We start from the raw sequence: 24116 nt of genomic DNA, 5'->3' as shown, positions 1-24116 counted from the left end.
CTCCCCTCCGCCCCCCTCCGCCCGCCCTCGGAGCCTGTGTCCCTCCACACCCCCTCCGACGCCTCTCTCGGGAGCTGCCCCCTGGAAATGTCCGTCAGGCTCCCAACTCCTCTCGTCCGGGGACCGCTGGGAACCACCTACATCCTCCTGCCACCGCGAGGCTTCAGCGCCACAAGCCGCGCAGAGCGACCGCGCCGGCGCCCCGCAACCAGCCACGCCCACCAGCGCGGCCGTCCGGCTCCAGCGGCAACGCCGAGGGCAGCACCCGGGGGCTTCAGGGCGCAGGCGCGTCGGGCCCGGGCCACGCCCCACGCCCCACCCCCCACCCGACCCGGCCAATGGGAGGCGGTGGCCAGGAGAGCGCGCGACTTCCGAGGGCCGCTCAGTCTCCTCCGACCGCACGGCGCTTCGGGGGCGCGTGACGTCACCAGGGCGCGCCGGAAATGCGGCGTCTGCTGCGTGCTGCCAGCGGAGAGAGGGAAGGAAGCTGGCCTGCGAGCGGCCGGGGCTGAGTGGGGGCAAGGCCGCGGGCGGCAGCGGCGGCTGCTTCGAACAACTAAGCGTGGCGCGATGGGAGACGAGATGGATGCCATGATCCCCGAGCGGGAGATGAAGGTCAGAGACTGGCCGGGGCCGCCCTCCCTTCCTTAGTCCCGGCGCTGCCTGGGAGCCCCGCTGAACCGCGCAGCGCGGGGGCCGGCTCTCCGGCTTCCCGCCTCCTGCTCGCACACTTTTGCGCGACTGGAGAGCTCTCTGCGGTGCCCCCGGCGCGCTAGCCCCGCCGAATGCACGGTCCCCGTCCCTTGTTGGTCTTGCGCGCGCCGCTTCAGTTACCCTAGTTACTTTCACGTGGTGCTCGGAGTCGTGGTAATGATTACCGTTTATTGAGCGTTCAGCGTTTGCCAGATACCGTGGTACTAGGTGCCAGCGGCCCTAGGAGGGATTGTGAATAAAGAGGAGCATAGCGAGGCCGGGGAAGTGACTTACCCAAAGTCCCATTTGACAGAGGGGCTGAAGTTTAGGTGGTGGGTTTACTTATTTTTTTAAGGACCCTCTCACTGTACTTTGTACTTTGTAAGAGGGTCCTGGCGTGCCTAACGCAGAGCCAGGAGGGTTCGTCCCCTGCGCTGCAAAACCTTTAGTTGAATGGAATAGGAAGCCTCTTTTGCTGTTAGAGATCAGCGTAAAGTCAGGAAACTGAAGAGAGGGGCAGGTGATCCAAATGACGGGTCATGAGGAAGTTGCGCGAAGCTTTGAGGCGATTGAACCCGTCCCTGAAATGCGTTTAGGGAGTAGTAATCCATCCCCACAGTTACAGCAGTGATTCCTAAGGACAGGGGCGGGGAGGGGTGGTGAGCCACCCAGTGAGAGTGAGACTGTGCCAGTTTCTCCCGCAATGCTGGGGGGCAGAAGGAAATATAAAGGTTTCAGAACCACAGGCTTGGAAGATGACAGTCTGCCTTTGGGTTCCTGATGATAGCAGAAAGGAAAGTTTTCATCCCACTGGGTCTTCACAAATGAATGTGATCGTGACCCAGACAGGATATTTAGGATTATCAGGATGAGAATCACACAAATGCTGAAAATTTCATTCTACTTCTGTATGGTTTCATCTGGAAACGTGTGAGTTCCTGGTCACTGTACTCATTTGGCATTAAGAAGAGTATTTCAGTTAAGCTTTCAGTCCCTGTGTGTAAAACACTGAATCTAAGGGAATTAGTATGTGGGGTGTGCTAAGGATCTCATACAAAACACTGTTAAGTGTACAAAAATAAAGGCTGTCTTTGGCTTTTACCCTTTTGGGATGTGAGCAAAAGGGCATTCACAAGCTTCATACCAAAATCTTGACTTAAGATAGATTTGGAATTGAAGAAAAAAAAAAATCAGCGGTATACGGTACCACTTAACATACTGATTGGTAAAGTTAATGGAATTCCTACGGAGAGGTGGTACACACGGAAAATTGTATTTGAAAGCATGTAGTTATACTTGTGGAAGATGGTGACAGGAGGCTGGGGAAGGCTCCCAGGCCCTGGAGTGCTAAGGAGCATGAACACTGAAAGAAACGGAAACAAAACAGGTCTAGGATAGAGGGGCCCTGGATGTTGCAGAGGTAATGGTGCACTAGAGGGAGGAAAGCAGAATGCCGTGACGTAAGGCGGCAGAGATAGGTGGGGTCAGGCCATATCTGGCCTTACAGCCTGTATTAATGGCTTTGGACATGGGTTTAATGTCTTCATGGCATCTAGGTATGTTTATGGGTCTTGCAAATTAAGAGATCGACCATACCTGTCCTTTTCTATGATGAAATTTTGTTTAGTATTTGATGCAGGTAAGCCAATTCTTGGGATTTGGTTATCGTTCTGTGGTCATTATTTCCATATATATGTATGTGTATATATATACGTATATATATATATATCTTTTGAGTACTGCACTGGAAGTTCAGGCTAACAGCGTATTTGGGGGATGTTTTCAATATTTAACAACAGTTATTAAGCACCACCCTGGGTCATGAGACAGTACATAGCATGAAATAGGACAAGATTATGAATTTTGAAGTGCAGCATGTGTGGTGGTTAGGGCAATAAACTAGTAAGAGTTCAGAAAAGGAAAGTATCGGTGTGAGCTGGGTTAGTTAAGGCAGGCTCCGTGAAAGAATTTTTAAAACTTCATTTCATTCAATAAACGTTGATAAGCCCTATGCCAGGTACTACAGAACACACAGGCAGCTTAAAAACCGCTGAGCCACACAGTCCTTGCTTCAGGGTAATATTTATTTTTCTTTAGGTCTATTGGAATATAATGACAGAGGGATCCCTGGGTGGCGCAACGGTTTGGCACTTGCCTTTGGCCCAGGGTGTGATCCTGGAGCCCTGAGATTGAGTCCCACATTCGGCTTCCTGCATGGAGCCTGCTTCTCCCTCTGCCTTTGTCTCTGCTTCTCTCTGTCTGTCTCTCTCATGAATAAATAAATAAATCTTTAACAAAAAATAAAAGAAATGTAACAACAGACCTGATTTTATTTCCTCTTTTCCCTGAACTAATCTTGGTTTCATCCCTCACAACAGGATTTTCAGTTTAGAGCACTGAAGAAGGTGAGAATCTTTGACTCACCTGAGGAGTTGCCCAAGGAACGCTCGAGTCTGCTTGCCGTGTCCAACAAATATGGCCTGGTCTTTGCTGGTGGAGCCAGTGGGTTGCAGATTTTTCCTACCAAAAATCTTCTGATTCAAAATAAACCTGGTGATGATCCCAATAAGATAGGTAAGTTACTTATTTTTTGTTGCACGGTAGAGAGAGGAGTGTAGTGAAGTGCTAATGTTGTCTCGTTCCCAAGAAATCATTCTAGTATATGAAATAAAACTGCTATTAGTCTTCATGTTGATCTCCAAGAAGATTAAGTTCCAGGTAGTTTGCTGGAAGCCTTTCTGGTTGTTTTCTTTGGTCCTTTTGGTGAGTTGTTTCTCTGTGCTCAGAAGGAAGAAGAATTGACCAGTCTGCCATGCTTTTTATTTTTGTTCAGTTGAACTTGGGTTCTGGATCTCTAGGAGAAGGGTTTTTTTGCATGGCATTTTAGTTGGCACAATAGTGCCGTCCAAACAGGAAGCATTGTTGTGAAAATAGAGGTACGGGACATTATTTTTAACAAGGGGAACAGCCACAGTTTCCTTGAGGAAGAGTCTGGGTTATTTAATGCATCACTGTACATCTGTAAGAAAGCTAAGATTTAACTGCATGACCAAGTATCAAAATGTGCTTATATGTTTATGTAGATGTAAAAATTGTTTCACGTAAACCTAGATAAAGGGGTTGTGGCTTATGCTTCTGCTTTGTCTTTTTTATGTTTTCTTAGTTGATAAAGTTCAAAGCTTGCTGGTTCCCATGAAATTCCCGATACATCACCTGGCTTTGAGCTGTGATAACCTCACACTCTCCGTGTGCATGATGTCCAGTGAATATGGTTCCATTATCGCTTTTTTTGATGTTCGCACATTTTCAAATGAGGTAAACTACTGGCAAACCATAGTGTCAACATGAGACCTAAAAAAGATTTTCTGGTATTCAATCATAACCTAGAAACTCCTGGATGACCCTTGGAGTCATTTTCTAGATTAAAGTATGGGTTTAAAAAATAGTCCTTAACTATAGAATCATAGATCCTTGCGATAGAAGGGACTTCAAGAAATTATTTCATAACATATGCCCTAAGGTGTTTTTTCTCCTTTATATATGAGACAGCCAAAGCCCAGGTGGCTTGCCCAAGGCTGTAGAGTTAACAGTAATGTCAGAAATTCCTACATCCCAGGTCTCTGACCTCCTCTGGAGTATTCTTCCATTCCAAGCAGTTTCGTAATGATAATTGTCAATAATTTGAGTATTTTTTTTTAAAGATTTTATTTTTGTTTATGAGAGAGAGAAAGAGGGAAGGAGCAGGAGAGGGACAAGTGGTCTCTGAGCTGAGAGCCTGACATGTGGACTGATCTCAGGATCCTGAGATCATGACCTGAGCTGAAACCAAGTCAGACACTTAACTGACTGAGCCACCCAGTTGCCCCAATTTGAGTATTTATACTGTGTGCCCGGCTCTGTACTGATGCTTTATATGCCTTGTCCTTATTCATATATACCATGGCCTCACAAAGTAGGTGCTATTGTCTTCATTTTATAGATGAAGAAACAGGCCCAAAGAATTTAAACGTTCAAGAACCCAACACTATTAAGCAGAGCCAAGATTTTAATCTAGTATTTGCTCTTTACCTATTATTTTGCATTTGTGTATTCCCTTGCTGAGAGTCCCTCAGTGTGCTAGAATAATTGACTGCTGTTTTCCAAAGTTGTGTTGAAATTGTCTGTAACAAATATACTGTTGTGTAAAGCTCTTTTTTTTTTTTTTTTTTTTGGTCATGGCCATGGAGAAAAGTGAAGTAATTTAAGAATACATATTCACTAATTTTCTTCAACTGTTAAATGTCTATGTATTTATTAATTTATCAATTTATTTTTGCTTCTGGGCATTTGTTTTAAAAGGCTAAACAGCAAAAACGCCCATTTGCCTATCATAAGCTTTTGAAAGATGCAGGAGGCATGGTGATCGATATGAAGTGGAACCCCACTGTTCCCTCCATGATGGCAGTTTGTCTGGCCGATGGCAGCATTGCTGTCCTACAAATCACAGAAACAGTGAAAGTGTGTGCGACTCTCCCTTCCACAGTGGCAGTAACATCTGGTGGGTAATAAAGGCTTTCACTCTATAACATACAGTGATGGTAATCTCCTTAAAAATTAATTTCCTGAAATGAATGCAAATGGGGTTTTTTGTTGTATCTGTTGTTGTTTGGTAGAAGCAGAAAGTGTTCTTTATTTCCATAATGTTTGAAGCCAAACAGCAGACTTGATTTAACTTGAAAGTGCATAGGGTTTTTGGAGAAAGAAATATTTTGGTACAGATGGTTTAGAAATGTGTTTTTGAGAATGACTGTTTCTGGACCCAAAAGGGTGGTGTGGATGGTACACTGGAAGTCATTTTTACCTCTGCGGGAAGAGCATTATAAATCTTGGATAGGAGTAAGAGAATGATTTCTTGATACTTGAAAACCTCTATTCTCCTTATCTAAAGATAACAGAGTTTTCGTATTTTCCAGCTTTCTGGACAACACTCTGTTGAAAACAGATTTTTAGCAGTTGATTTAATGGTCCAGTGATTAAGTCGTAATTGGTTTGTATCAAAAAAAGGAAATTTTTTTTGGACTTTTGCCAAATAAGGATGATCCTCCTGTCTCCCATGGACTGACAGAGGAACAGGACGTGGTGGTTATATGGCTGTTTCAGTACAGACCTCTATGGTTTGCTCCATTCTCTTCAGTTCTTAATTGGCAGCATTTTCTTCTTTGCTCAGTGTGCTGGAGCCCCAAAGGAAAGCAGCTGGCAGTGGGGAAGCAGAATGGAACTGTGGTCCAGTATCTTCCTGTAAGTGTTGCCTTGGACTTCAGCACTTTTCTTAAGTTATGTACTGTTTTTGGGATGGTTTGGGAGCTCATTAGTGTTTTTTCTGTTAAAATGTAATTCATGCTCACTGCAGCAAATTCATCAGTAAACTAGTGAATGCAGGAAAGGGTGGAACTCTTCCTTTCTATCCCATAGTCCTTCTAGAGGCTCTCTCTGTGTTTTATTTAGTGGCAGCCTCTAGTCATTTCTGGATGCTTATACAAATAGTGTATAGATGCATTACATGTCTACCATACACGCTGGTCATATTCTACACAGTGTTATATAAACATTCCATCAAAACAGTTAAGGCATAGCATTATTTGGTAGCCGAGTCCATCTGAAAGATTCAGTTTCTTCAACTCTGGGCACCCGAGACAATGGATGCCCCTGTCACTCTGTCATCCTCTCCCTGGGGTCTTCCTGATATCATCACAGGTATTATTCAATATAAATTGACATAGAATCCATATATGTTACATCAGGCATGGATGGGAAGGAGGGTTCCACAGGTAGTTCTGAGGCCTGTGTTGCTGTCCATTCTTCCTTGAGAGACTGTTCTTGGGTGTAAAGCAGAGAATGTAGTTGTATGGGTTTGAGGTGAAGGTTTTATTTCTTGTTATTACAGAAAGTTGTTATATGAGATTTGTTACATACTCTTAGGGCGGTAGCCTCTAAAAAGATAACTGGCTTAATTTCATTGGTTTGCTCTTTGCCTTTTTTGTCTTAAACATAATACTTTATCAAGGTCCTTTTCCCCAACATATTATATATGGAGCCATTCTTTTGAATGACTGCATAGTAGTCCATGGTGTGGATGTACCATGATTTACTTCTCTATTCCGTTATTGGTGGTTGTCTGTGTCAGTGTGTGTGGCTTTGCTAGTATAAATGGTATAAGCTTGAGCATCTCCTTTCTACGCCTGAAGATATTTGTGGGAGATTTCAGTAGGATGGGGTCCTGGATGGAGTCATTCACTATTCCCTGTGTTCAGTTTTTTCCTGGCTGGGAAGATGAAGCACAGTGCTTTCTGGGGGGAACATACTGGATTTGACAGTTTCATTGGTTTAGGTTTGTTTCATTTGACACTCCCGCCCCCCCCCCCCATCTCTTTCAGACTCTGCAGGAAAAAAAAGTCATTCCTTGCCCACCATTTTATGAGTCGGATCATCCTGTCAGAGGTAACCCATTTGCTTTTCTTATGCTAGGTCCACCTCTAATGAGGTGACACAGTATTTGCAGAAATTTCACATCATGTGATGCAGCTGCACACTCAGGGAAGTGTTAATGCCTCCTACATGAACACTCTCATTATTATAGTTGGCTAATTAAGTCAGCATAATAATAATCCTCTGGTAGACACCTGTGTCTCATGGTAAATAATAGTAAATGGGTCCTGATACTTTATTAGAATCCTTTCAAAATTTGCCATCCTTTTATTCTGCCAGGAAAAAAAAAAATGCCACTTTGGGATGAATTTGGGCTTCTTGAATTCTTTGTATTGTGAATTATATTCAGTCAGTGAAGTCTGGACCTTTTAGAACTATAGCACTCGGACTCTTTTATCCATGGGCTGATAATTTTTTGAACATATGAGGGCTGTTCCAAACATAAGATGCTTTATTAAAGTGTGTGTATTTCAGTTCTGGATGTGCTGTGGATCGGTACTTATGTCTTCACAATTGTATATGCTGCTGCGGATGGGACCTTGGAAACTTCTCCAGATGTGGTGATGGCTCTCCTCCCGGTATGTGTATGAAAGGGACATCTTTGGCAGCCCGTGTGGCTCAGTGGTTTAGCGCCGCCTTCAGCCCAGGGTGTGATCCTGGAGGCCCAGGATCGAGTCCCACGTCAGGCTCCCTGCATGGAGCCTGCTTTTGCCTCTGCCTGTCTCTGCCTCTCTCTCTCTCTCTCTCTCTCTCTCTCTCTGTCATAAATAAATAAAATCTTAAAAAAGAAAGAAAGAAAAGGACATCTTTATCCTTTGAGAATCATAGAGGTCTTCTAATAAAGTTCTAGGGTTAGGCTTTAGTTTCCTTTTTTTGCTGGCAGGGATGGTACAACTTCGAGCGTAAAACTTGAATGCTGTCCCGTGGCCTGGGGGCCAAAATTACAGTGTACCTGACAAAGTTTAATTTTAAAAATATGTTTTTGAGGTCCTTATTTAATTATTTATTTTTAAAGATTTTATTTATTTATTCATAGACAGAGAGAGGCAGAAACACAGGGAGAGGGAGAAGCAGGCTCCATGCAGGGAGCCCGACGTGGGACTCGATCCCGGGGTCTCCAGGAACACACCCTGGGCTGCAGGTGGCGCTAAACCGCTGCGCCACCGGGGCTGCCCTGAGGTCCTTATTTTAAGAACTTATTAAGATTTCCTATTCCCAGAGATCACATTAGCTTTGGCATTTATTGACTCCTTCTTAGGTTCCATGTTTTGGGCTAAACTCTTCATATGTATCATTTTGTTCCACGCTTAAGACAGAGTGTGGAGTAAGTTCATCAGGCCCACCACAGACCCTAGAAAAATTATCAGAGAAGTGAGCAGTCTATCCATGCCTGTCCCATGGCCAGAAAGTGAAAAAACAGTTTGAATCCAGTTCAGTTAGTGGCCACGGCTCATATTCCTTGTATTACTCAACTCTGTCTTTATAAGATGTCTGTATATTTGGACGGAGGTTTTTTTTTTTTTTTTAATATTTATTCATGAGAAAGAGGGAGGCAGAGACATAGAGGGAGAAGCAGGCTCCTTGTAAGGAGCTCAATGCGGGACTCGATCCTGGACCTCAGGATCATGCCCTGAGCCGAAGGCAGATGCTAAACTGATGAGCCACCCAGGTGTCCCTGGACAGGGATTTTTGAGTGAATTTTCTCATAAAGTGTAAATGTTTTAGTTTTTGAGATTCTTTAACTGTGTAGAATTAAAGAAAAATTGCATGTGGGATTTTTTTTCTCTTTTCGTTTATTGTAGAAAAAAGAAGAAAAGCACCCAGAGATATTTGTGAACTTTATGGAGCCCTGCTATGGCAGCTGCACAGAGAGGCAGCACCATTACTACCTCAGTTACATTGAAGAATGGTGAGCTGAGAACCCGGGATGGATTCCTTCTCTCTCTGTTGGGTCCTACCTGCATTGCTTTGTTCCCGCTTTGAGATTCTTTTCTGTAGGGAAGGAGAATAGAGAATTTATGCCCTTGAACATATTTTCCTCTGAGGCTGGATAATGCCTCTGACTACTTCTGTTTCCCCAATCTTAAATTATCTGGATCGAATACTTACTAATCTTAAAAACCCCATTTTCTCAGTAACCCCAGTGATGACTTATGACAATATGATATTTAAGGAATGTATTAAATGTGTCCCTTTGAGAGCAAAAACTTCCCCTTGAAAGATAGATAACTTGAAGCAAAGCTTCTGTCCACGATTTCACCAGATCTTTCTGTTTACAGGGCAGTAGACTTAATGGAAATTCTGACTGGATTTTGTCATGTCTCTGACCTTTGTCAGAAATACATAAGGAGTTGGCTGGGTCTCCAGGGCTTTATCCTAATGAACTAAGGAGTTAAACTTTACATCTAAAATCTTCTCACCTTTCTTCAGCCATATAGAAGACCTCACCTTCCTTCTTGACATCACATGGAAGTCCTCATGGATGCCACTGCAGGCTCAAGTTGGGTTAGAACTGTTGCTATGTTTGAATTTAACGGTCTCCTGCTTTTGTTCTTTCAAGGGATTTAGTGCTGGCAGCATCTGCAGCTTCAACAGAAGTCAGTATCCTTGCTCGACAGACAGATCAGGTAAATTTCACTCTTCGGTCGCTTTTATGTGACACTTTTCTGAGAAAGATTCTTGGAGGAGTTAACTATGTGGTGAAGGTTTAGATGAAGCCACATCCTTTTGAATGAGTTTCTGGATGAGAGCAAAGCTGACACTTGGCTGATGTGACGGAGTGCCTTGGGCCATGTGGCTTGGATTTTGCGTGGGACAGATGTGGGTTTCAAACTCAGCAGCTCCCCCACTGTCTTTTTTTTTTTTTTTAAAGATTTTATTTATTTATTGGGACAGAGAGGGAGAGGCAGAGACACAGGCAGAGGGAGAAGCAGGCTCCACACAGGGAGCCAGACGTGGGACTCGATCCCGGATCTCCAGGATCACACCCCGGGCTGCAGGCAGCACCAAACCACTGTGCCACCAGGGCTGCCCTCCCCCACTGTCTTATAAAGCCCTTCTGTCCTTTCAGGATCCACTCACGATCTGTGGAAGCATAGATATAATCAGCTTCCCACAGGAGCACACCTGGGTGTGTAGGAGGATTTTCTGCCTTGTTCTGTTTCACCACCTTTATTTACTTCCTGTTGCTTGAACCTGCCCCTTCCGTTCAGTTACCTCTAACCCATCCTTGACTAATGGAGAGAAACATGCAGACCATATCAAATTGCGACTCACCAGCAATACTTTCTATTTCACTTTGAAAAACCACCCGAGAGCTAAAAGCACCCATGTGTGTAAGCACCCACCTCCCTTCTTGCGCTCTGTCCTCCTTGCAGACAGGAATTGGGCTGAGGTGATTGTGGTAACCCATCCTCAACCAAGGTAGGTTATGTACAGTGACCACAGAAGGACGTGATAAAAGGGAAACTTTTTTTTTTTTTTTAAGATTTATTAGAGCAAGAAAGAGTGTGCACAGAGGGAGAGAAAAACTCAGGCAGACTGGGCTGAGCACAGAGCCTGACACAGGGCTCTATCCCACAATCCCAAGATCACAACCTGAGCTGAAACTGAGAGGCAGTTTTAACTCTTACCACCCAGGTGCCCCAAGAAACTTTTCTGCTTAAAACTCTGCCTTGAGTTTAAAAATGTTGTATGCGTCCCACACACAGAGACTTAGACCTCTCCAACCATTCAGGATTTATCCCTCATTCTCTGGGTGGCAGGGTGGTCCACTATAAGTATATGGCTCTCATAGTATCTAGGATGAGCGCTTTGGAGTCACAGGCCAGAGTTAGTCTGATGTGAAGCCTTAGATTGTCTTTAGGAGCAATTTCCTATGAGTTTAAAATATACTTGTATTTTTGTTTTTTATCAGGATAATTTATGTACATGGCTAAAAAAATCAAGTAGTGGAAGGGATTTATAAAAGAAAAAAAAAGATTACCCCTGCCTACTCCATCCTTATCCAGCCCTGTTTAGAGGGGACCTTTTTTAACTTGTAAATTTTTGCTTTTAAAGATTACCTCCTTATCCCTAAATAATCTTAAAGGCACCTGGGTGGCTCAGTTGGTTAAACGTCTGACTCTGAATTTTGGCTCACATTGTGATCTCAGGGTTGGAGATCGAGTCCTGTGTCAGGCTCTGCGCTGGGCATGGAGTCTGCTTAAGATTCTCTCTCACTTTGCCCCTCCCGACCTCTAAAAAATAAAATAATAATCTGCTTCATCACTAGTTAACGATTATTTGTTTTAGACCTTAGGTGTTGTGGTAGATAACAATATAGCTTACATATGGCCCTCAGATCCTCGTCTTTCCCTTCAACGGGGTTGCAGCACTATTGTAGTTTTTTCTGCTGGTTACCTTTGTAACTGTAAGTAATAGTTTTAATCTTCCATTTCTTAGTTATCACTATACACAGTATCTCTTGACTCTCTACTTTGTGAGAGGAATACCTTCTTTCCCACTCTTGCCTTTAGCATACCTTCCCCCACTCCCACCTCACTGCTGTTCTCATCTGTAGCTTGTCTTTTGCAGAATCAAAACTGGTACTGTTGCATTCTGTTCTGTAGTAATTATTAAGTTTTCTTTATTTTGTCTATAGATTGTTTTTTTTTAATATTTTATTTTATTTACTCATGAGAGATACAGAGAGAGAGAGAGAGAGGCAGAGAGGCAGAGACACAGGCAGAGAGAGAAGCAGGCTCCATGCAGGGAGCCCGACGTGGGATTCGATCCCGGGTCTCCAGGATCACGCCGTGGGCTGCAGGCGGCACTAAACTGCTGCGCCACCGAGGCTGCCCTATAGATTGTTTTTCAAACTTGATATCAACTTTATTTACATTATTATGAATGCAATTATTATTCACACCATAGCTAAGTCATGGAGTATGATTACATTCCCTTTCCTGAAGGGCTTTTTGTTTTCTCTCTGTTATTCATAGAGCATTATTTCCTTTTGAGTTGTGCTGCCCAGTTTTGGTCAACACTGAAAGTTAGACAAATGTGTGGTTTTTATTTATTTATTTATTTACTTATTCATTTATTTATTTATTATTTTTTTAAATTTATTTATTTATGATAGTCACACACACACAGAGAGAGAGAGAGAGAAGCAGAGACACAGGCAGAGGGAGAAGCAGGCTCCATGCACCGGGAGCCCGACGTGGGATTCGATCCCGGGTCTCCAGGATCGCGCCCTGGGCCAAAGGCAGGCGCTAAACCGCTGCGCCACCCAGGGATCCCAAATGTGTGGTTTTTAAAAATCAGATCATAGGGTTGCCTGGGTGGCTCAGCAGTTGAGCGTCTGCCTTCGGCTCAGGGTGTGATCCCAGGATCAAGTCCCATATGAGTGCTCCTTGCAAGGATCTTGCTTCTCCCTCTGCCTGTGTCTTTGCACCTCTCTCTGTGTCTCTCATGAGTGAATAAATAAAATCTTTAAAAAAAAAACATCAAATCATATATTGGCAGGAATATAGCCCATTCAAGCATAGACATAAGCAGAAGAGTTTATTGGAAAGACTCAGTGGTTTCTCAAGAACCCTGAAGGCAGGAAGGGCCCCATGGGAAGAACAGATGCCAAGATCTGGGAGGATAAGAACTAAAGTAATTCTGTCCATTGACAAGTGGGCATAGGGAATCTGGCCAGCCCTACAAGCCACATTGCTCAAGACCACAGTAGCAATCAACTGGAGTTCCTTGTGCCAATCTCACATTTCCAGGAGCAGCTAATAACTGTTTGGTGCAGGTATTAGATTTATCCACCACGTTTAGGAATGTACCTAGTTGGGGTAGACAGTACTTGGGAAAGTGTTCACGATAGTGGTTATTCACAAGGCAGGTACTTGGTATACCAGGAACACATGGGTTAATTTGGAAAATTAACCCCTCACTTGCTAGGATGCCCGTTGCTTTTAGACCATCTTCCCAAATTTCAGAGTCTGGTCAACACATAAATCTAAACCAAGTGAATTGTCTCTTCTTCTCTCCTTTTTGAAATATGGGAGGACCAGTGCAAAGCTCTAACCAACATAGCTTTTCCATCTGTACTTCTTTTTTCCAGATTAATTGGGAATCTTGGCTCCTGGAGGATTCCAGTCGAGCTGAACTGCCTGTGACAGACAAGAGTGATGACTCGCTGCCTGTGGGAGTTGCCATAGACTATACTAATCAAGTGGAAATCACCCTCAGTAAGTGTGGCCTGATGTAGCTCAGTGCAAAAGTGGTCGTGGTTGATATTGAAATCCTGTTCTGCGTGTTCATGACAGAATCTACTCTGCGGGGCACTTAACTTCTGGTAGTGCATTGCTACTTGAAGAATGGTACAGAATGCATTGTGACACCACTAGATTAACTTGATTGACATTCATTGATGAGACAAAAGCCAGACTCTGTGTGTGTGTGTGTGTGTGTGCGCGCGTGTGTGCGCGCGCGTGCGTACCTATGTGTACACTCACGCATGCCTATCTCTGTGTGCTTTCATGTATAGGTGAAATCTAGAACAGAAGGATCTCATTGCCTTGTTTCTCCGAGCATTCCAGTTTCCCAGCAGCCTCCCACAGAAACAGCACCCTAGTCCAGTACTGCATAGCAGTGCTTGGTTTAAAGACACAAATCAGAGAATGGGGACCTCAAGCACTTGGCTTCCAGGGCAGGCCTGAATTTGTGCTATGAATGGGTCTTCTCTCTTGGAGTGAGATAGGGCTGCAGTCTGTGAGATGCACCAGTATAGTGGAACTCATGCCCTATGCTCTTTGGTACTTCAATTTAGAGAGGTGTCATTGTCGAGCACCACTAAGTTCTTTCCTGTCCTTTCCCTGGTAAGATTATTTGGTCTCCTTAGTTCATTTATTCTGAGTCTCTTCAAGTCCTAATTGACAAAATACGTCTTAGGATTGAACTGTGAATGAATATAAAGTAGTTTGACTTAACCTTTCTACGTCCTGTGTATTTTCCAAAGTGTGTAGTCTGTCACTTTTCTGCTAGGCCAGCCCCCTCCTAGAGACTGTCTTGGGACATCATGAACCCTGAGACACTCGTCAAAGTCTCAGGAGCTCAGGGACAGTCACAGCTGCCATAGGACTACTGGAACTTCCCTGCAGGGTCTGGCATGATGGTAGCCACTGAGAATGGCAGTAGTTCTCTTTCAAGAGCCAGTGCTCTCGAGGCTGTTCAGATATGAATCAGAGCAAACAGTCTTGAGCTACTGTTGGGGCGAGTCTACTATAGCCTTCTTGCTTAGAACAGTCTTTGCCTTCGGGACTTGGTTCATTTTTCACTTGTGCTTATTTTCTTAACAGATGATGAGAAAACTCTTCCTCCTGCTCCAGTTCTTATGTTACTTTCAACAGACGGTGTGCTCTGTCCATTTTATATGATCAATCAAAATCCTGGGGTTAGGTCCCTCATCAAGATGCCAGAGCGGCTCTCGTTAGAAGGAGAGCGACAACCCAAGTCGTCAGGTACGTGCCTCTTTCCTTTCTGTCACAGAGAGAGTGCCATGGGCTCGTTCTGGACCATCCCCAGGGATGACACATAATGATCCTCTTCCTTGAGCCAGTCTGAACGAAGCAGGGACTTTTCCTTGAACACACGCACATTCTTGCATCCTCTCACCCACAAGCTTTATTCTCCAACCTTTACTTTAGAGAAAAGGAAACTCAGCCAAATGAATCCCATCAGGTAATCTACCAACAGTATCCTGTTACGGCACCCTGTATCATATGGTCTGAATCCTACCAACATGTTTAGTCCCAGAGGATTGGTTAAATATGTCTTCGTATGTGCATACTGTGAATGCCACGGAACTTAAAAATGTTGCATTTGTTGACAAAGCTGTAGTCGAATGTATCATGAAAAAGCACTGTATGCTTTATGATTTCTTTCTCCTTGAGAAAAAAAATATGTACATAGGGAAAATACTAGAAAGTTGGATATTAAAATCTAAATAGTGGTTATATCTGGGCAGTGGGAACATGGTGATTTTATTTTTGTTTATATTTAATTTACTTTAGGTTTTTCTCCCCTCCTCTTTGGAAATATTGCTTGAGTAATATATGTTTATTGGAGGAAAAATTAGAAAGTACACAATCACTTAAGAGCCCATCAGTCATCAAGCAATAGCCATAGTTATTAACATTTTGGTCCATATTCTTCATATACATAAATGCACACATGTAAACACTAATTTGTATTTTCACAGTGACAGTATCACTTGTAAGAGCAGGGTGATGTTTACTTCTGAGCACAGTCCAGTGTGAAGGACTTTGCTCCTAGCCCATCAAATCCTCGAGCACAAGTAGAGGCTAGTTTTATTTTTTGCCTCACGCTTGGTCCAGAGGTGGTAGCCATGTTTAGATGAGCAGAAGAGAGCCATTGAAGGGGGAGAAAGTAGCCTGCCAGCTATAGCTAAAGCCCAGGTGGTAGACCCAGAAGACACGAATCTGCTCATTTTTATGCTACTGCTCCGCATTTGCTTTGGTGAATGATCAGAAGTAGCAGTGCGGCAGTTTTCATATGTTCAGTTCTATTTTCAATTAAAGTGCCTCTAATTTCTTTTGGATCCTATATGTACTCTTCATGTTGGTCTACTGAATGTGTGTGGAAGTGACAATTATCTATATGTTTGTGTTTTTTATTTTTTTAAGGTTTTTTTTTTTAATATTTATTTATTCATGAAAGACACAGAGAGAGGCAGAGACACAGGCAGAGGGAAAGCTGGCTCAATGTAGGGAGCCCCATGTGGGACTCGAACCCAGGTTTCCAGGATCACGTCCCGGGCTGAAGGCGACACTAAACCACTGAGCCACCCATGTTTGGGCTGCCCATGTTTGTGTTTTTAAAGAAGTTGGTGGTTGCTGGTTCCCTATTTATTGTGTGAAAGAAATATTAACAATAAATTTGCTTGCATTATTATGCTTCCATAAAAGCGACAATTCACTGAGGTCTTCTTTTTTAGAAGTATTTTCATACTTGTAAGTGTTTCATTACTTTTGACATAGTGAAGGTAAATTTACAGCTCAGACAGTTTGGAAGAGTGGAGACCCACTAAAATAAGTTTATTGATTTAAAAAAATACTATTTTTTAATATTTTTATTGAGTTAATTGAATTTGGCAAATTAACACATTTATAGAAAGTTGGGAAAATAGAAAAAAATTTAAACCTGCCCTCCTCTTCTCGTGTTTTTTTCATAAACATCTTTCTTCGTTGTGATTCTGTTGTATATACCATTGGTGTGTAGGTTTTTAATTTAAATTGTGTTTCTGTGTTCTTACATAATCTTTGTGATTCACATAAAAGAGTGCTTACTATTCCATTGAACATCTTTTAGCATTTGGGTTGTATTAAATGTGTTTTTCATGTTAGGTTATTTTTGTAGGCTTTATTCTTAGAAGTGGGATTTCTGAGTCCATTTTTTATGATTTTTTGAGACAATGCTAAAGTATTTTCTAAAAGATTATGCTAAATTCGATGCCTACTAGTAATAAAAGCTTTCAGGTTCATGTTACCCTTCCAAGCATAAGGGGTTATACATATTTAAATTTTAAGGACAATAAAAAATATGCCTTATTTAAATTTGCATTTTTTTGATTACATACAGATTGAATGTATTATTTTATGAATTAGGTTCCTAGCTTATATCGTAGTCTTGAAATTTTTTTTTGAAATTTCTTTATCTCAGTTTATGTGAGTTTTTTTAAAAATATAAAACATAGGGATCCCTGGATGACGCAGCGGTTTGGCGCCTGCCTTTGGCCCAGGGCGCGATCCTGGAGACCCAGGATCGAATCCCACGTCGGGCCCCCGGTGCATGGAGTCTGCTTCTCCCTCTGCCTGTGTCTCTGCTTCTCTCTCTCTCTCTGTGTGACTATCATAAATAAATAAAAAAAAATAAAATAAAATAAAAAATAAAAATGTTAGACATCAGAGAATGATTAAAAAAATATATATATAAAACATATTTGCTACAGATTTTTAAAATTTCATTTACCTTTTATGTAACTGTTTTTACACAGTCAAATCTTCATCTTTTCCTATTGTGATTTTTTTTTTTCTTTTGGTCACTTCTAAATTTCAGGTTGTTAGATTCAGTGACTTCACTCACTTTTTGTCTCCTTTGTTTTGAGATGTGTGTATACGTGATCTTTTGTATACGTGGACATCTTTAATTTAGCTGGGATTGCTTTTAGTAACTGTTATGAAGTGGAGGTCTGAAGGGAAGTTTTTTCCTGATTGCTGTGAAATGTTGCAGAATGGTTTCTTTTTCCCTATAACACCGAGACACGCATTTTTCCTCTGGGATTTAGCTGTGTGTCCATGAAGTCCTGTTAACTTAATGCCTTTCCCTGTCTCTCTTTTCCTCTAAAGTTTTATCCATCTTACTATGTGGAAAGTTTGCTGTGGCAGGTCCCCCATCAGCCCTGCTCTCTTTTCTCCCCCGCTCTTCAACTAGGACCTTTCTTTCTGTCTTCCCTCCGCTGCGAGTTTCTTTCCACTTGCTTTCTGCCGTATGGACCTCCACTGTTGCGGTGCTAACTTCTGTCTTCCTTTTTCTCCATTTCATTTACTGCAGGCAGTACTCCCACTACGCCAACCTCCTCTCAAGCCCCACAGAAGCTCGACACGCCAACCCCTGCAGCTCCAGTCTCTGGCCCACCTTCGTCGCTGGCTGCCCCCCCCTCCACCTTCTCTGTGCCTTCTGCTGTTGGAGCCCCTGCCGTGTTCTCCTTTGGTTCTTCATCCTTGAAGTCATCTGGTTCTGTCCCAGGGGAGCCCCCTCCATATTCCAGTGGCTCTGTTGCATCCACCTTTTCTTTTGTTCCCCCTCCTCAAGCCTCCCTAGTGCCCACTCCTGTGGCCTCTCCCATGACACCATCTGCAACCTCGTTCTCCTTTGGATCCTCGGGGTTTAAGCCTACCTTGGAAAGCACGCCGATGCCAAGTGTCTCTGCTCCAAATATAGGACTGAAGCCTGCTTTCCCACCCTCAGCCTCTGCAGTCAAGGTCAACCTTAGTGAGAAGTAAGTAACACTTGAAGAAAGTTTGCTGCTTCTGTGGCATTAGTAGAAACATCACGTTGTTCCCTGGAAATAGAGTCACGGTGGGTGGAGTTACAATAAATTTTCTCTTTTTCCTGTTTTCCAAAATGGTAACTGCAAATGGTGAGAATTCAAACATAAAAGGTTTACATCTAATCAATGGATGGAGTCCAGGAGAGTCTCTTAGATAAATTTTTTTTTAATCATTAGAAGTTTATGTTTATATGCTGGTTTTTGCTTTTCAGATTTTAAATATAGAAGATATTCCTATCTTTATTTTGTTTTATTTATTTAGCTTGTTTTTTGAGAGAGAGCAAGCACCGGGAGGGGCAGAGGGAGAGGGAATCCCAAGCAGGCTCCACACCCAGTTTGGAGCTGGACTCTCGGGGCTGGATCTCACAACCCTGAGATCATGACCTGAGCCAAAATCAAGAGGCAGACCCCTAACCAACTAAGCCACCTAGGCACCCTGATAATCCTTATTTTAAAAAATGAAGCAATAAGGAATATACATCTTGGGTTGGGGGAGTGAATCTTTTAGAATCCTTCTGTCCCTTTACTCTGTGAACTGCTCTGTGACAGCCACTATGACGGTCTGTGAAGTGGTGCCCCTGTCTGGTGACTCCCCTGTGCGACAGTCCCCAGGGGCTTCTCACTGCTCTTCCTGGATAGTCCAGACTCCTTAACATGGTCCTCGGTTTCTTCCACGTGTGGGTCCTACCAGCTCACTCACATCCCATTTTGGACTTTTTTATCTGCGGCTGTGTTCTCCCTGCTGGAATGCAAGCCTTCTGCAGAAAGTGATTGCTGATACCCCATAACCCTCCCAAGCTTTCCTGCTCTCCTTTGCTGCCTTTCGTTGCCACGGAGGCAGTGCTGGCTGTCACCCTTGCTGCTGCCATTGTCACACAGCCACTTCATTCTAACGGCTGCCTAAGATTCTACCTTGTAGGGGAATCCCTGGGTGGCTCAGCGGTTTAGCGCCTGCCTTTGGCCCAGGGCGTGATCCTGGAGTCCCGGGATCAAGTCCCACATCAGGCTCCCTGCATGGAGTCTGCTTCTCCCTCTGCCTTTGTCTCTGCCTCTCTCTCTCTCTCTCTGTCTTTCATGAATAAATAAAATCTTTTAAAAAAAAAATTCTACTTTGTAGCCTCACTGTACTGTATGTGGCCAGTCAGCTCATGCTGGACAATTTAGATTGTTTACAGGCTTTTGCCCTGTAGGTAAAACTTAACTTTCCATGCCTATGAGCACCCTAAAGGTAGTGATCTGCTTTCCTCTGCCTTTCTGACTCCCCAGAGGAGGTGAGCGCCCCAAAGTGAGTTCTCAGTAATTTCATCGGCAGGACAATACTAGACATTCCTAAGTGTAACAGAGCCCTAGCCTCTTTTTTTTTTTTCCACTTGGTTTGATAGAAGAGCAAATAAATATTTCACAACCTGATAAACTTCATTTCTCCTTCATATAAGGAGCTCGTTATATTCATGGAATAGTTGACTCCTTAGTACACAGAGGATAAGATAAAAGTTTCCTTGCAGCGTTCGCTTTTTATAAGAAATAGCTAAACATTATGTTTCACAAAGAAAACTATAGGAGCCGTAAGTTATCCATTGGTGGCATTGCTCATGATCAATGTGAAGGAGCCTCCTTGAGAGCACTTCTCACACAGTTGGGCCGCCGTTTCAGGTTCACTGCAGTGGCTCCCTCCACTCCTGCCATCAGCTCCCAGGGTGCACCCGCGCTGCCGTTCCCCTCCACCTCCAAGCCAGCCGCTTCTGGACCCCTCAGCCACCCCACGCCCCTCTCAGCACCACCGGGTTCCGTGTCTTCAAAGTCCTCAGTCTCCCCCTCGGCATCAGGTATGATTTGAAGCAAACTGCTCCAGAGCTCAGCCCCAAATTCTTATGTTTGCATGTTTCCATTGTCAGGAGCCCGAGCTGCCATAGTCAGACTAGATCATTTGTTCTTGCTTCCTGTACCTCACACTGATGAGCTCTAACCTTTGTACTCTCAGTTGGGAAGATTGCTGTGGCCGTGGTGCTGCCATGCTTGGCTCTCCCAACATTTTTCATGATGCTAAGTGTGCTTGATGATTCAAAGGAAGTCTCTTGCTGTGTGACATCTGTCTTCATGTGGAGCCTGCCCTACATGAAGGGCAGTTATAGAACAATCCATGAAGTTCCCTTGAGGAGGAAAAGCCTGCGGTGACTTTGGCTTACTGCCTCTGATGGTTGTCCTGTGATTTTCACACCAGCCCTACTGTGAGCAAGTCTATTAAATAAAGATGACAAGTGGAATTGGTTCTCATAACCAAGTTGGATCGAAGGGCATGGTACAACTCCATGACCAGATGTACCTGTTTTTTTTTCCTTTCATATTTGCAGAAAGGTTGCATGAACTGTCTAATGAATACTGTGCCCTCCCTCTGCCAAGACAACACTTGGTAACATTTGGTGCTATATGCTTTGTGTTCTTTTTAGCAAAATTTTTTTTTCTAAAATATTTGAGAGTTAATTGCAGGCACTTCACCCCTAAATGTGTAAGCACGTATCTCTTTAATATGGGGGTACGTGATACATTATCACACTAAGGAGATTTAACCATAATCTACTCTAGCCCTCATTGACACTTCTGTAGTTGTCCCAGTAGTGTTCTTTATGGCTTTGTCCCCTCCAGTCAAGGACCACATGTCCTATTCCAGTTTTTCCAGTTTTTAGTCTCAGTGTCAAACACTTCTTTGCCATTCTCATCTTTCTCCGCATTGATGTTTGTGGAGAGGTCAAGCCAGTGGTTTGGGAATAGTCCCTCAATTTGGACTTGATTGTTTCCATACAACGAAATACCATTTAAACGTTTTGGGTAGTATATACCACATAGGTGATGGGCACATACATGTCTCATGACTTTGTTTTGTCCTGATATGAGTAGTGTGAATTTTCTCATGTGGTTAGCATGGTATTTGCCACGTCTCTCTCAATTTTTAAGTGGGTTATTTTCATGAATGTCAGCTATGATACCTAGCCAGACATGTTTGGGTAACCATTTAGTGTTTGAATGTCAGGAATAATGTTATCTTGGTAAATATTGAGCAGGCATTGAGTTGTGAATTCTTGAAATACTCTCTCATACCTATCTTACCTATTGCCCAGGAGAAAAGACTGCCTGTGGAGTTTGCCAAAGTCACCTCATTCTAGGACTTTCTTCCAATTCTGAAAGACATCTGTCTATGACCCAGAAAGTTAAGGAGTCGTGGCTTAGTCTTTTCACATCTATTTTCAGCGTAGGAGAGAAAATTTGAACCATCATGCCCATACACGATCTCCAATTCCATTGCTTACTACCCAGATCACCCTGCCCTGCCGTTGCCATTATTTAATTCTTAAAGTTTGGAGGGTGTTGGGAATAACACCATGGATCACAATTCCATTGGCACTCTATAGACTCCCTTGGGGATCATTTCCCTAACAGCTCAGTCAGATTCTCTGGAGGTGAGGTTTGGGTGTGAATTTTTAGTGTGTTTGTTTTTTAAAAGCTTTCTGGGTGATTCTAATGTGCAAAAGAGCAGGACTTGTTCTAGAAGCTTCCAGGAGGGCTGTGAAGACTCTATGAGTTCTACAAGGTACTGGGATTATTTAAACTTTGTCCCTGGTTCCTAGAGATGCAGCAGGAGTCTCTGGGGAGTAAGGCTGGGCCAGGGAGCCTCCTGGGCCTACACCTACAAACGGAGATATTCCAGTTATATCTGCTTTATAAAAGAGCCTTGCATTTAAAAATATAGCTTTTTTTTTTTCATTATCTAGGAATAGGCCTGACAAAACTAGATGTCATTCTTGGTAACAAAAATCATAGAAGGGCGACCGGGGACACTGAGAAGCTTATTTTTTTTAGCTTTGAGGGAAGGACACATATGCTGAGAGAAATAATGACAAGAAATAACTATCTGTTTTCACTGACCTCTTATTCCAGCAGGGCGGTCTGCTCAGGGCAGCCCAGGGCCAGTGCCCTCAATGGTACAGAAGTCACCCAGGATAACCCCTCCAGTGGCAAAGTCAGGCTCTCCTCAGGTATGTTTAAACCTAGCTTCCAATAGTGTGTGTATTCATCTACTGCCCCTATCATGCATGTTTATCATAAAGTGGGTTTTCATGTTTTAGAATTCATCCCTTTGAAATAGTACTGAGGGCTGTGTGTTGGGAAATACTAAAGTATGAGCTTGGAACATTTGTAATGTGTGCTCCCAAAGGCCATTTACCTCAACCCCAGAGCCATAGTATTGTTGTCTCTGCTGGTTCCTGAGATTGTCCATACTGTGCTATTCATTTTGTTGTAATCTCTTTCTGTCTCAAGACTGTAGCACCTGCTTTTTATCTCCTTCCCAAAGTAACTGAGGAATCTATCCAGTGCCCTCCTTCTCTGTGCTTTCCAGAACATCTCAGTTTATCCATAACATCTTATTTTACTGAATTTTTTTATTGGCACATAATACACACAGGAAAATAAAAGTATTCCTATATACCAGCTGAATATGCCTTGGTAACCAACACTCAGATCAAGAAGTGGCACATCACCAAGACCCCAGAATCCTCTCTCCTGTGTGCCCTTTTAGTTATTCCCCTTGATAAAAGGGCTATCTGCTATGATTTCTGACATTGGAGCTTAGTTTGGCCAGTTTGTACCTTCTCTAAATTGGAATCATACAGTATATAAGAATACAGTATGTATTCTTGTATCTGGCAGTTTGACTCAACGTTATGTTTGTGAGATTGACCCATATCACTGTGGCTGTGTGGAGTTCATTGGGTGGTTATACTATAAATATTTATTCTAGCCATGACAGACATCTGACGAGCCTCCAGGTTTCAGTTATTACGAATAGCATTGCTGTGAGCGTGCTAGTTGAGAGGTCTGTGGGTGAATGTATGTATGCATTTCCGTTGGGGTACACCGAGGAGTGGATTTGCTGGGTCATAGAACATATGTGTATGTTTCTCTTTCGTAAGTGCCCACTGGGAGTATATGAGGGCCCAGCTGCTCCGTATCCTCATCGGTCTTTTTGATTTTCATTTCTTATTGTTGTATTTTTAGTTTTAATTAGTATTTCCCTGGTGACCTCAGAATTGAATATCTTCTTTAATGGGATATCTGTTCTTAGATCTTTTATCTATTTTCCTATGGGGTTGTCTGTCTTCCTACTGATTTCTTTTAGAGTTCCTTGTTGGGTACACTCAGGCTTGTGCACACACACATAATGCAAATGCTTAAATTGCTTTTTCTGTTCATGGTTTCTTTTGATAACAAGTTTTTAATATAGTTCAGTGTATCACCTTTTCTTTTATGATTAGTGCTTTTTGTGTTCTGTTTAGATAGTCTGATTCCAAGGTCAAAAAGATGTTTTCCTGTGTTTTTCCAAAAGCTTTATTTTCATGTTTAGATTTACAGTCTGTCACCTCAGTTTCTTATTATGGTTTAACTTAAAGAGAATTTTATGTCACTTTCCCACTTGATGATTTGCGTTCCCTGGGGACCAGAGTCGGGTTTTTCTTTCTGTTTCCCAGCCAACCCCATTCCTGCCCTCAACACAACCACACAGGGCACACAGTAAATGCCCCACTTAGAGGTCTAGTTTTTGGCATAATGCTTGACATGTGGGACTTGTTACATAAATGCTTGCTGTTTTACGGGGTGCATAGTAAATGCCCAGCTGATAGGTTTAGCTTTTGGCATAGTGCATGACACAAGGTATTTATTAGGTAAATGCTTGCTATTTTAATGATTGCTAATGCAGTCTAAAAATGCTCTATATGGTAATTGCTATAGTTATTAAATAATCTAACAGGCATCTCAAGTTATAATGTCTCTACAGCAGAATTCTTGATTTCTG

The 24116-nt window shown here is 43.0% G+C and overlaps 1 protein-coding gene across 4 annotated transcripts in view; it reads left to right on the top strand.

Moving 5' to 3' along the window:
• The first annotated feature begins 46 nt into the window (after window positions 1-46).
• The window catches only part of NUP214 (nucleoporin 214), a 101273-nt gene continuing 77203 nt past the window's right edge, over window positions 47-24116 (top strand). For 2 of the 4 annotated variants that reach the window (XM_055316550.1, XM_055316544.1), the window contains exons 1-14: window positions 47-615; window positions 3072-3267; window positions 3857-4008; window positions 5032-5230; window positions 5900-5970; window positions 7107-7170; window positions 7633-7736; window positions 8961-9067; window positions 9719-9785; window positions 13259-13385; window positions 14496-14657; window positions 17770-18217; window positions 19922-20094; window positions 22202-22299. In XM_055316550.1, the coding sequence (XP_055172525.1) occupies window positions 88-615; window positions 3072-3267; window positions 3857-4008; window positions 5032-5230; window positions 5900-5970; window positions 7107-7170; window positions 7633-7736; window positions 8961-9067; window positions 9719-9785; window positions 13259-13385; window positions 14496-14657; window positions 17770-18217; window positions 19922-20094; window positions 22202-22299 (2496 nt within the window). In that variant the 5' untranslated portion in view covers window positions 47-87. The remainder of the gene's footprint in view (window positions 616-3071; window positions 3268-3856; window positions 4009-5031; window positions 5231-5899; window positions 5971-7106; window positions 7171-7632; window positions 7737-8960; window positions 9068-9718; window positions 9786-13258; window positions 13386-14495; window positions 14658-17769; window positions 18218-19921; window positions 20095-22201; window positions 22300-24116) is intronic. The other 2 variants (XM_055316553.1, XM_055316548.1) reach the window with 2 other exon arrangements.

This window comes from Nyctereutes procyonoides, unplaced genomic scaffold (genome assembly GCF_905146905.1).
Source record: "Nyctereutes procyonoides isolate TBG_1078 unplaced genomic scaffold, NYPRO_anot_genome, whole genome shotgun sequence".
Classification (NCBI taxonomy): Eukaryota; Metazoa; Chordata; class Mammalia; order Carnivora; family Canidae; genus Nyctereutes; species Nyctereutes procyonoides.
Note: the sequence above shows the minus strand (reverse complement) of the source record. Positions and strands in the feature narration are given on the sequence as shown.